The sequence below is a fragment of the Amblyomma americanum genome, chromosome 10, assembly GCF_052857255.1.
Source record: "Amblyomma americanum isolate KBUSLIRL-KWMA chromosome 10, ASM5285725v1, whole genome shotgun sequence".
Lineage (NCBI taxonomy): Eukaryota > Metazoa > Arthropoda > Arachnida > Ixodida > Ixodidae > Amblyomma > Amblyomma americanum.
In genome coordinates, this window is record NC_135506.1 from 105,047,399 (window position 1) to 105,060,418 (window position 13,020).

At 46.6% G+C, this 13,020-nt stretch overlaps 1 protein-coding gene across 1 annotated transcript; it reads right to left on the bottom strand.

Moving 5' to 3' along the window:
- Nucleotides 1-775: 775 nt before the first annotated feature.
- LOC144108600 (uncharacterized) lies at nucleotides 776-12,206 on the bottom strand. Its single transcript, XM_077641797.1, has 3 exons — nucleotides 11,977-12,206; nucleotides 4,754-4,919; nucleotides 776-1,042 (listed from the first exon to the last, which is right to left on the bottom strand). The coding sequence occupies exons 1-3, from the start codon at nucleotides 12,135-12,137 to the stop codon at nucleotides 776-778; spliced, it is 594 nt and encodes a 197-aa protein (XP_077497923.1). The 5' UTR covers nucleotides 12,138-12,206.
- Nucleotides 12,207-13,020: the final 814 nt, after the last annotated feature.

The window sequence follows — 13,020 nt, forward strand, 5'->3', positions numbered from 1 at the left end:
CAACCCCTGAAATTTGACTTTGGCAGATTAGACGAAACTGCGATTAGATGTCTGGCTATAATTGACCGCGCCTAATATGATGGTGACCTCAAAATTTTGCCCGAGCCACCGCCAAAGTTTGACCCAACCACTCCCGAAATTTTACCATGGCAGACTTGGACCATGGTCACCGTCTAGCTATAACTGACTGTGCCCAAAATTAGTCAGCTCCAAATTTGGCTCAAGAAATCCCCGAAATTTGACCTTGCCCTTGCCCGGTTTGGACCAAAAACAATATCGTACCATAGTTGAGCGTGCCCGACACGATGACGGCCACCAGACTTGGCCCGTATCATTGAAAAAATTTGACCCTGGCGACTTGGCAGTGCTTTCGCGCTATAAAAGTTTTAACCAATTTAAAACCGCGTTGATTTTTTAGCCTCTTCCGGGGGGCGACACCGTCCCCTACACCAAGCAGCGGGCCCAGGGCGTGTTCCTGCTCTTGCCTGCAGTCGCCGGAGCTGTGACCATGTACGGTCATGTTCTAGTAGAGGTCCCAAAAGAGAGTGGGGGGGGGGGGGGGGGGGGGCATTCTATGAATGTGGGGATCGACGACGCCGGACGACCAGCGGCGGCAGTTACCAGCGCGGTGGCCCAACGGATGCTGGAGTGGGCGTGCCGTGAGGCCGAATTCGCGGAGTTGCTTGTGCCCGTGGCACCCGCACATAAATTCTATTCAATTATTTATCCGCTGAAGAGAGAAACAGCGCAGTGAAGCGCCGACTACTAATAGCTGTCACAGTATTCCGCGCAAGCGCATAAGCCCATTCTGCTTCTGCTTCATGGCGTCATGAGCTCTTCCTTGCCTGATGTATCGGTTGCGATCTTGTGGTCCCACGTACGTCCCGTCAGGCATCTTCAGCTTCAGCTTCTGGCGACGTTCCTCGGGGCAGGGTTGCTCGGGGACTTCCTGGGGCTTGCTCACTCGTTCTTCGGACGGTGCTTTAGCGGGAGACGCGGCACCTGCGCTCCGCCGGCTGGCGCCATTTTTTGGTACACTGCCCTGCACGCGGATACAAGTGTAGTGTGCATGAACACCTTTCTCATAGTTAACGCCTTCACTTGGCGTGCCGCGTTTGTCGAGTCGGGAGTCCTAATAGACATGATGCATTAGAGAGCAGTGTCGGCGTTTAACAAGCAGGCGAACAACGCACACGGACTGCGATCATAAGTGAATCGCAAAATACGCTAAACCGCCTCGGAAACAACGATGGTCCGTATGGCTAACAGGAAAGATATTTTTTTTCTAGTGTTGTTTGCGCCACACTGTTTCTATGTGGTCATCTGTGGTTGACTGACGGTCAAAAACTGGGCTGCTCTTTAGACTTGTGACCAAAGTGCCTATTTTTTAACACCCCCATCTGGCACACTAACATAATAAAAGTGACCACGAAGGCACAGGATTGGAACAGTGGCTGACAAGCAGCACCGTAGCAAAGACGTGGCTGCCAATCTCTGCTGTTCATTCTTGTATCTTGGCACATGTTATATTGAACTCATTTCATGTATGTATTACCAATGCGTTTTGACGGAAACGCATCAAAGTCTCGTATCGTAATCAGCCAAAATCCTTCAAGCATAAAGCGTTTGGGTTCTGGACTTGGCGCGCAAAAGCGTTTCGTAGCCCTTTGAGGAGCTAAGCACATAATTACAAACACTGCGAATTCGCGGCTTTTTCTGGAGGCGTGATAGAGCTACCGGCAGTAAGCTTGTTTCAGAAGTGTTTTCCACTCTTCCTATCCCAGATAGAATCAATTTGCACATCCAGTAGCCAACACATTCAATTTACCAACTAGCGTCGTCTGTTGGCCTACAGTAACGAAGCCGCGTCACTCAACGGAAATATTTTAAGCATGTAATTTTGAGAAAACTACTAAGTTCCGAGAATTTATCCGTGAAGATTGATGATTATGACAAACTATTACTCCTCGTTGCCAAATATTACCTCTAAAATGCTTCCTACGCTCATACCAACTATTTCCGCTGGATACAGGAAATCACTCCGCTATTTTTGAACATCCAAAATTCACGTGATGATTTTTAGTGCTCAACGCCATGGGCCACGTAGCAGGAGCCGTGAAAACAGGAAGCGCTTGTCTAGATTCTACGGCCTGCATAACTTGAATCAGATTAGTAGCACGTTCCTCGACATACTCACTTAGCCAATTTTATCATTCAAAAATATTTTTTTTCTGTGTTGTGTCATATGATTCTTTAAAAAATGTCAACATCTGTTCTTCACGAAAATTTGTACATCCTCTTCAATATATAATACTGGGAGTTTTGTGCTACAGATCTCACTGATTGGCTTCCTTAAAGAGAAACTGCACCAATTTTTGAGAATTCCGGGCTATTCAAGGATTTAAATCTATATTATATAGGCTGCAGGTAAGGCATGCCAAGCGTTTTGGCGCTAGCATTTAAAATAGTGACGCAATGAACGATTAAATTTTACGCTTCTCCTCGCACCATAACCAGAGTGCGGAGAAGCTCGGTGTTACATCACGGAAGATAAGATTTCAAATTTCTATTGCCGCCAACCACACACTGCCCTGTCTAGTCGGATGCCGCCAAACAACGTTCGGAGGCCTTTGCCGTCGGTGGCGTTGGTGTATTTCTTTTCAAAGCAAGTGTTTATGCGTTGCAAACATACTGCTACCTGCGATGACGTCATGATGCGCCTCCCTCCACTTGGGCCTGCGCGCTGCGAAGAAGCTTGATGGTCGTCCCTATTTCAGTCGGTCACTGCATGCGTCACCGTCTCATATGCTAGTCCGAAAAAGCTTCACGTGCTTTACCTGCAAGTTCCACGCACTCGACCACTTTAATCTCATAGATTTCTAAAACCTCTGCGACTGCCCTTTATTGCCTGCGTAGGCAAATTAGAGACTTTTTTTCCTGACGGCGAAGGGCGAACATCACCTGATATGATTAAAAATGTTCCAGCGGAATCTGTACCACACACAACCTAGGGCCGTTCGTCTTCCGACAACACCCGATTTTACCCGATTCTTGCACCCAAAACAGGTTTCTCTAAAATCGCTCTACACATGGTTACTATCCATAAATGCACTGTTTCGAGAACCTACGCTTTCAGTGCCCACAAGGCACAACGTAGAAAATTAGCGTAAGATAAAATTATTTCTGACGAGTGTTTTTGATCGACTTGAGATCGTAAGCCTGTTATGGCGCATTAAGCACATTAGAAGACACGAAGCGAGGACCTTCAGCGCTTGTTATTCGTGACAATTCTTTTCTTGAGGATAAGTTCTTAAAATGCGTTTCAGAATATAGGGGACACAATACAGGTACTGGCCGGACGTCTCCGTGGCATCACTTTATCAAGCGCTGTCTACGCTAGTGACGTCCTGCTTCGAGGTTCTTGCATGTTTAAAATGACCGTTGTGATGTTCGACGATTGTTTTCACAAGGTACCAACGAAGGCAGGTCTCCCACGGAGGCGAAAGGTCCGCGTACGAGGTTGGCAATGTACTCGAGGAAAGAACTATGATCGCGAGGAAAAGCACCTGCTTTTGTTAGGGGTCGTTTAGTTCGACCGGTCATTTCTGCGCTGTTTTATGAAATAACAACCAAAGAAATGGGACATTTCATGTCCACGGGCATAATCGACCACTTGTAGTAGATAGTTTTTTTTCTTGCAATGAAATGACCGGGAAAGCTCCGAATTACTGAGTATTTTATGCAATAGCCCGATTTTTACCTGCATTTGTCGTGAGAAATATCGCCCGAATTGTGGAAAAAATAAAAACTCCAAACGAAGTGCCCTATATAAAAACCTTATAGCAGGAGTGGAAATTTCAGCGTAACTACTGATCATGTAGGCAAGCCTTTCCAGCTATCATTGCAGGCGAAGAGGCTAGATGAGACAGTTTATTGGGACGCTTGGCAGGGGGAGTTCTTTTTTGAAGTTTTCCCGGAATTCTTATTGTTGCACGGGTGAAAACGAAGAGTAGAATGAGAACGAAAAAGAACTAATAAGAAAGTTACCCCTCCCCGTACCGCCACGGAGAAAACATATGTTAGTATCGACAAGAAGAAAAGAAAAGGGAACGTGCCCAGCCCGCACCGCCGGCTGGCACAACGGGCTTCATCAATGTTGAGATAAAAGAATGAGGGCTGGTGCCAAAGAGGATTTTGCACAGAAGAAAAATAAAAGAGGGGGGGGGGGGTTCACCTACCATCACAGTGAATCCGCAGCAAAGGGGGGCCAGGCTCAGGGGCTTTTATTTATTTATTACAGGGCTTTGAGTTCGGAGAAGAAAGCTTGATTTAACACGTGATTCTTGGAGAAACTATGTAATTTCTAGTTCCTTCAGTCTAGTCGCTTCAATGGGAGGAAACAGAATATATTGGCAAGTAAAAAAAGTAAGAAAAATGCGTCTCGGCTCAAGGGGTTCTAAGGAAGTTATTCTGGGACTGTAAAAGAATTAAAAATAAAGTGTCCCTGCCCGTGGAGAGAGTCAAGCGCGACACATCGTCTCAATTAAGCCGAGCTGTACCACTGCCTAAGTCTACATCTCACTCGACACGTCTTTCCGCCGGAAGGAAGAAACAGAAAAAATAAGTAAGTTAAAAGGCAGAGACGGCGCAGACTTTACGTAGCAATGACGTAGGCTCAACGTTACAACCTGAACCGAATGACATCCGACAAAGGAGTCTCGCCATGCGTAGCCATAAGGCACCCCGTAGATACCTTGCTTCCTGCGGTGTCTGAAGTGGGCTGCTGTTTTCCAGGGCTGCCCTTGGAGTCCGAGCCGGGAGAAAGAGTCGTGTGCGCTGTCGGCGACTCTTTGGGCGCAGAAACAAGAGGGATGGTGCGGCTTGCTTTAGAAGCACCATCGCTGTGTTTTCGAGAGCCCCTACGATGGAAGACCAAGAGTTAGCTTATCTCTTTCGACGCTGATTCATCCGACACTGAATGACACGCAGACAGCTTCGACAACCGAGCACGCGAAATATTTCGTGGTAAAATATCGAGGTAAAATCTAGAATGACGAATGTTCCACTGTCATCACATAAATACCGCGTTTCTTGAGCTCGCCGAAACCCGCGGTAACATAACCACAAACAACTCTACAAAAGGCTTGTATCCAGTCACACAGCAATCCAGGAAGCGGGCCACAATGGAAGGAGAAGAGCCTGAAACGCAAGAGCTATTGATTGGTGCGAGCTCTGATTTGAGACACATGTATAATATGAAACGGGGATGCTTATTATCCCGTATTGACGTAAGTCAATGCGGAAAACCGTGCCGGTTCGGTGTGTTTGCGATGTGGCTTTGTTAGGGCGCTGACATGTGGCTGGGTAATCTCTTGATACTTTTGCAATGCTCTCCTTGGGTAACCTATATTTAGACACTTATTTTGTCTGCAGGAAACGAGTCAGCGTGTAAAGGAAACCAGTCAGGCTGAAATTTCCAATCTCATTCGTTGTTCTCCCAAGTTTTTCTTTCTGCGGCTGCGGTTGGTTCAGTGTTGACGATAGATCTTCGGGTCTCTGAGAGGAGCAACAACAAATAATATAATACGAAGGTAAGTTCTTGGAAGGCCTTGCTATGTGCGGCTAGTAGTCTCCAGTTGGTTTCAATCGCTTGAATGGCGACTGCATCGTCGTCAGCGTGCTCATTGAGAATAGTCAGAGAGAGAACAGCGATAATATTATGAACAATAAATTAAAGCGAATCAGAAGCATTTTACTACTTGCGTGATACGCGAATGGTCACTTGACCTGGTTAAAACGCTCAACTGACAAACGAGGCATGTGGAGCTGCGCTGTAAAACGTAAAACGAGGCCAGGTGACTGCTCGCATATCAAGTGCCTCATAACCCTTCTGATTGATTCTCATAATCACGACATCATGGCCTGAGAGGTCTCTCTGATGACTGAACTATTTTCAGAGTTTGTGGCGTCATCAGCAAGCCGGCACACGCCTCTGCGTTATTATTTCACTTCTGAAACTTCCACGAAGTTCACGCAGGTTCTATTCTGTCTGCCGCTGCCGCAAAATGCGCTGCCCGCGTAGAAGCTCAGTGCCGTCGCCACCAAGATGCAGCTTTGTAATCTGTCAATGTAGAAGCGCAGTGCCGACGTGAAGGTGCTGCCGTTCGAGTCGCTGACGTGCAAGACAACCGTCATCGCCGCCACTATTCAGCCGTGCGAACAGGCTAGGCCGAAGGAAATGCCCGCATAGCGAACAGCGAAGCCGAGGCTAGGAAGTTCCACAACAGGGCGTCAGGCTATGCATCAGTAAGCATAAAAATGGTTTGTGGTTTTTGGTGGTTCAACGTCCCAAAGCGACTCTGGTCATTCGGGACACCGAAGTGAAGGGCTCCGGAAATTTCGACCACCTGGGGTTCTTAAACGTGCACTGACATCACACAGTACACGGGCCTCGAGAATTTCCCCTCCATCGAAATCCGACTGCCGCGGTCGGGATCGAACCCGCGTCTTTCGGGCCAGCAGCCGAGCGCCATAACCAGCTGGGCCACCGCGGCAGCGCTAAACATAAAAATAACTGCACTTTTTTATTCAATAAGAGAGATCGCACAAAATGGCGGCGGTGTAACAACGCATCTTAACCGTCTAGTATTTTTTTTTTCATTCAGAAGAAGAAAAAGGACTACAAAAGGAAACTGAGATACTCGTGAACCATCTGTACATTCCAATTTCATGTTCAAGACAATATAAAGGTAGGACTAAACTAAAGTTTTTGGAGAGCTTTGAGGGGAGTGCCTATACTTTCCAGTCTACGTATGTGCGTGAAATGCGCTTTGTTAAAAGCACCAGCATTTGCAAAAGCTTCGGCCGCCTCAGCGAGAGCCATCGTTTAGAGACGCGTGAGGCGGATCCAATTGGGACGAAGGATATATGGAGGCGCCTTTCTAGGCCTGCTCGTCTTCCGTAATATGCTTGCCTATTAGCCCCGCATCTGATTTGGGAAGTGCGCCAAAAGGCCAGACAAGCCCAATACTATCCACTCCATTTTGTAGCGTGGCAAATACTGCCGGCAAAAATAAACTAGCGGTTGCAATAAAATGCTACTGGTGCAGCTTAGTAGGTGTCCATTATTACTCGGTCCAGTAACGGGAAATCAGGACCACGTGGAATGAAAGCTGCGAAATAAAGGCATCTGTTTGTACCCATGCTTTCCATCCTTGATTCGAACCGTTAGATTCGTTTTAAACTTGGCTTTCAGGTTGACATGTATTTCAAGACTTTCAATGTGGAAAATCTATTCTTAGCCCCTCTTCACATGTAATGCACGCGGACAAGAATAATTAACCCCCAGTTTTTCTTCGTTAAACGAAATGCGCCGTAGGTGATCTAGGACAAAAATATTGCAGGGGACACTTGACCTACGCAATAAGGGTATGACGCGATGGCGTACTGGGTTAATTCCTATATATGCAGAAAGTCATTCTCTACTTTACAGTCATAGATCACTGCGAGTCCACGTACCCGTACTGGCGCAGTAATGCAGAGGTTAAACGATGCGCCAGTGCCCTGCGATGGCTGGTGCTCCCAGCGGTGGGCCTTGTCTGGCTCCAGTTACCATTCGCGGGCAACCAATCAATGGTTCGCAGTTTATCTATTTATTTATTTATTCACAAACACTGCTGTCTCAGAGGGGAGATATAGCAGGAGTGGGTACATGCATTAGTAAAAACAAATAACATTGGTAGAATAGAAATAGATAACATAGAAGTATCAAAAACAGAACAGCAGGTCAAATTGTTAGGCAACTGAACAACGAGCTCTTCAACTGGCAATGAGCGAAGTGAGCCGTCCAATCGGTTCCAAATTTCAACAGTTAGCGGGAAAAAAGAAAATTCAAAGCAGTCTATATGTGATTTGAAGGGAACAATGTTTAATGGGTGGTTCCGTCGGGTTGCACGTGCCCTTGACGACGCAAATGAGAAGGATGCCTGAATGCCAGATGATGTGGGAACGATCTTGTGCAGCATGATGATTCGTTCACGTGTGCGCCTATGTTCAAACGTTTGCAAAGATAATTCTGCATATGTGAAGCAGGTGAAATGTTGCGATCGTACCGGCCGGAGATGAATCGTATTACTTTTCTTAAACTGATTCTAAACGCTCAATGTCGCGCGCGTGATGAGGGGACCAAACAGTTGAGGCGTACTCCAGGATCGGTCGAACTAGTGATTTTTAAGCAGTTAATTTACATTCCTTCGTGGCATTCTTTAAGGTTCCTTTGAGATAGCCAAGTTTGCGAAGTGCTTTCCCAGAAATGCTATTAATGTGAGCATTCCATTTTAGTTATATAAAGAAATAACACCAAAGTATCCGAACTCGCTGACATGGGTCAAGCAGTTACCGTTTTACTGTAAGAGAAATGCCGCAGATTCTTTTTGTTACCGAAGGTCATCGCAACTCTATTACTGCAGTTAATTTTCATTTGCCATGAGTAACTTCATTCAAAGAACAATGAAAACATTTTGTCTAGTTCCTGTTGATTACGGGCGTTAGCAACGTTGCGGTAAATAACGCAGTCATCGGCATGTAGGCGTAACTTCACTGCGGTGTCATTAATAAGATTTGTACATCATTAATGAAAATTATAAATAATAGAGGCCCAAGCAACGATCCTTGGAGCACACCAGAAGTTACAGTGACTGACGATGACTGTGCTCGGTTGAAAGTGACGAACTGGGATCTTAAGTATAATAGTCGGTTATCCAGTCGAGTAACTTCTTGCCGTTAAATATGGTACGCAGATTACGAACGAGTTTATCATGGCAGACCATGTCAAATGCTTGAAAAAATCTAGAAATATTGCATCGATTTGATAGCGGGCATTTAATGCGGAAGCTATGCCGTGAGCAAATTCAATGAGCTGAGTTACAGTGGAGGAACCGCAAACTGGGCAGAGGGAAGCCAAGGGAGGGTGAGAGGCGGTGAGTTGCAGGTGGCAAAGCGGGCAAAGTTAAATCCTTCCTTCCTTCTGGTGCACTGGCACTAAACTGCCATCTGCCACAGTGGGCAGTTTGCTCACCATCCGCTGGCCAGGTCTGCAAGGTCATGTGACCTAGGTGGCCCACCTGCCTCCTAGCTTTCCCTCTCGGCATCACCTGCAGCAGTCATGCTCGTGATTTTTTGCTCACAACGCCGACAACGCAATTTACGGACAACGAGGCTTTTAACGCTCTCGCGTTAGTATGTACAGATATCTCTCGAGGCTTAGTAATGATGGGCTTACAGAAAACTTAAGCGCAGTCGATACAAAGCAGTTTCTGCGTTTCCTCTTCACCAGCGAACCACCTGGTTGGACCAGGACCCATGAGGGCTTTTTCGCTGGTTACCCAACTAGCGCTAGCACACGAAAAGGAAGGATTTCGCTCTGCCCGCTTTGCCAACCACCACCCTCTCTCCAGTTTGCGAACTGCCAACCATGGCAGGAGGATACTAGCAGGCGGTGGCTTCATCCACATATAGGGCGGCTTTCGCTTGCGAGGAGTTTAGTGCTAGCCCACTAATGAGAACCTCCTGAAGGGAGCCATAGGAGCTGCTTTGGCTGATAACACTTGCTGGCGATGGTAGCACAACAGGTCAGCAATCTAGAGAAGGGAGGACACGTGCAGAATAAGTCTGAAGAGAACCGTTACGGAATTCAGCCTCGCCTACTGAAGGAAGAGGCCGCAGCTGTATTGTATACCGATACAGCTATTGTCCCGAAGTGCGTGAACTCGCAGCGCCTCTTAAATCATGCGATCACTTAGGTGACACACTCTGAAGAGCGCGTAAAAGTTTCAGGTGTGCATTGCAGCAGCGGACAACCTGCATGATATTACCACGGGGTAGTTGTGGGTCACGGCATGTGACGACTTTGGCAACGCCACGCGTTTACATGACGGAATTTTGTCATGTGTTAGTATTATAGCAGCCATTGTGTCCAGCGTTGGTATGCGAAGCATCGCCGGAGAGAGAAAAAACCTCTATTTCCACTTTCACGAGAGCGAAGGGAGGGATATGAACATAGGAGAGGGGGAGGAATACAGGATGGGAGCCCTCCAGACAACGAGTGGCGATAAGGAAACCGCCCTGGATAAATCGCACTAAGCAATAAGCGACGGTGGAGAGGCAGTACTGCGTTTCGCCCTGGGATTACTGCATTACATCGGTAGAGTGAACAGAGGCATGACATGTCACACGGTGGTTGACGGAATAGATCACGCCACCCGCTCTCACGGTCTGAGCTGAGCGGAAGCGGCTGCTGCGTCTGGGGAAAACATTAATGCGAACAGAAACTGTGCTTCATCAGTCGCATTCATGATTCAGTTTTTTTTCTCCTGCTGCTATTTGATAACAACAGCAATACATTCTTGGAGAATTCACTGCGTACATTTCCTGTAAGGTCAATCAAAAGAAAGTAAAGGAACGTGTAACGTAGATCGAAAACACTTTGTCATAAATATGCCACACAGAAGAAAGAAATATTAGCGGGCTATGGTGCAAGCCGGTATACGCGCGTGACAGGGCCCGCCGCAGTGTATGAGTGCGGTTTTTATTCTTGTGTTGCATGAAGACCATTTTCTGGGTGAGTTGGCTTCAAATCCCCAATATACGGCGCTAAAGATGAGGCACAAAAAGGAAGGACTCTCTGTGAGCGATGAGTGGAGCGTTCCTTGCCCTTGGTTCAGAACTAGCTTGCTAGTCAACTTGATACATATCCTCCATACGCCTTTGCCTTTTTTCCACCCGTGTTTCACTTTAGGTCGACGTTAAAACACAGTCACATTATCAATCAACCGTTATTCAACTGATTCATAAAAAAAAAAGCTGGAGGATTAGCATTGCTAAGCATGAAATAGAGCGTTAGAGCACAGATTTTGCAGGTGGACACCAGAGCCACGTAACTGAAAGCGCGATTGAGGTCATCACTGACCCATGGAGCCAGTTATACGCGTCTTCAACTTTATCATCGCCAGCGCAAATTTACCCAATGTATGAAGGCGGCCAGTGCACCAATATGCGTTTCTGCAGCAATGTTTTCAACTTCAACGCGTATTACCTTAGGGCCGTGTGCATGCCACAGCGTTGTCCATGGCACAGCACGCAGTGCAAATTTCTCTGTCAGTACAGCCACTTCGCTCAAGGCGGGAATATTAGTTTGGTAGTAGTATTAGTTCACGAAGAGGACGATGTGCAATACACAGCGCGAGAGTGTGTTGCAGTTCAACACGAGGCGTGTTCGGCTGCAGCGATAGCTGAGTCCGCTCGTGCAGTAACCAGCGAAAGTGATCTGTTCGCGCCGCCGCGGGTTCGAATCCCATCTGCGGTTGATTTTGTTTCACTTGGCATAAAACCCAGAAACATCACAAGAACTTGCTCGGGTTTTTATTAGTCCGCTTTATTTTCAGCAATCACTCTCTGGAGCTGGCTATCCGCAATCATCAAATCATTCCGTACCGAAGCACAATTCCATAAAAACTTGAAACTATGTACTGTTTAATTGCCTTCAATCAGCACGCCAATGAAACCTGTTGCTATTGTGCATGACTTCTATTGCTTGAGTGCGTGTACTATGTTCTCTTTTTGTTTTTATAAAATATGTTTTTAAAATTTAGCATGCTTAAATTGTTTGTTTTGATTATTAATTTCCACTGCACCTACTTTTCTCTATGTAATTGCTATCTGCCATATGTTTATCTTACTTCGCATATGCAATGAATAACAGGAGGTCCCCCTAACAGTTTCCACTTAATTTATGTACCCCTTGCATCTGCTTCTTTTTTCAATAAAACCGTTCAAACCGTTTACCCATCGGAATAGTGCTTTCGCACTTATTTTGACGGAATGCGGAATCGAGCATGTCTTTGTTTCCATTAGCGTACACATCACGACCGGTTATAAATGCGCTGGAAAAGAGTCCTTCTGCCGTGCAACAAAACTCACATCTGGCGGTTGTTCGAATGAGCAGAGGCCTGCTCCAAAGCAACGAGTGCAGTCCCTTCGCGAACGCTGGGTCGGCTACTCCCACGGTGCGGACCTCCGTGACCTGCACTGGGCGCTGGCTTGTCGTCGGAGCCGTCCTTCGATGTTCCTGGAGCTGTCATTTGAGCACCTGCCGTCGCGTATGATGCTCGTTCACAATGGCTATCTACTCGCTCAACAAATATTACAGGCAGCTCCTGTTTGAAAGTATTGAAAGAAGAAAAGACGTGAATGTGATACCATCCCACACACCTTGAAGCGCACAAACGCACCTCTCCCTGTCAGCTCTTTAAAATGTATTGAACATGCCTGATCCTCTTGAGTTTTGAGTTCAGGCGTTGAAGTATTGACTGTGCTGCTTCTCGCGCCGCCATTAAATCGCATTGCAGTTCTTAACAGCAGCTTAGTACTTAAGATAAAACATCGAGATGGCATCCAGAAACAGAAATCGCATTCTGTCGTGAGGACGGCTCCTTTATGCTTCGTCCACAAGATGCGTGTAGTTTGCAGTTGTTGAAATCTGCAAGCTTGAATATGTCCAAGATGAAGATCTTGTGAGCCAATGGATCGTAGGAAAATAACCCTTACCTAATGAGAGTTTTACATGCAGATAATGTGGAGTGAGCCATATTTGAACAATATATACTCTTATTCAGGCTAGTTGGTTCATGGTGAAAGGTATGATGAAGACGGCGTGGCCAATGGAGACAAAGATGACACACAAACGACAAGGCCAGCTCCACGACAGGCGTTGATCATGTTGTTTCTTTGTCTTGTTTATCCCCGTCGGTCGTGCCGTCTTCGTTGTATCACATTTGACTTCAGACCGCTGGTGGGTATCGACGAGTTCTGGCGCTTGAGAATGGCCTCTATGAGCGGGATGTAAAGCAGGCATACAGCATTATTTTCGAAAAAGTTGCGATTCTTTTGTTCAGTTGCGGAAACTCAACACTTTGTAGTGGAATCCTTGTGTGCGCTAGCAGAAATGTGTCGAAATAAAGGCGA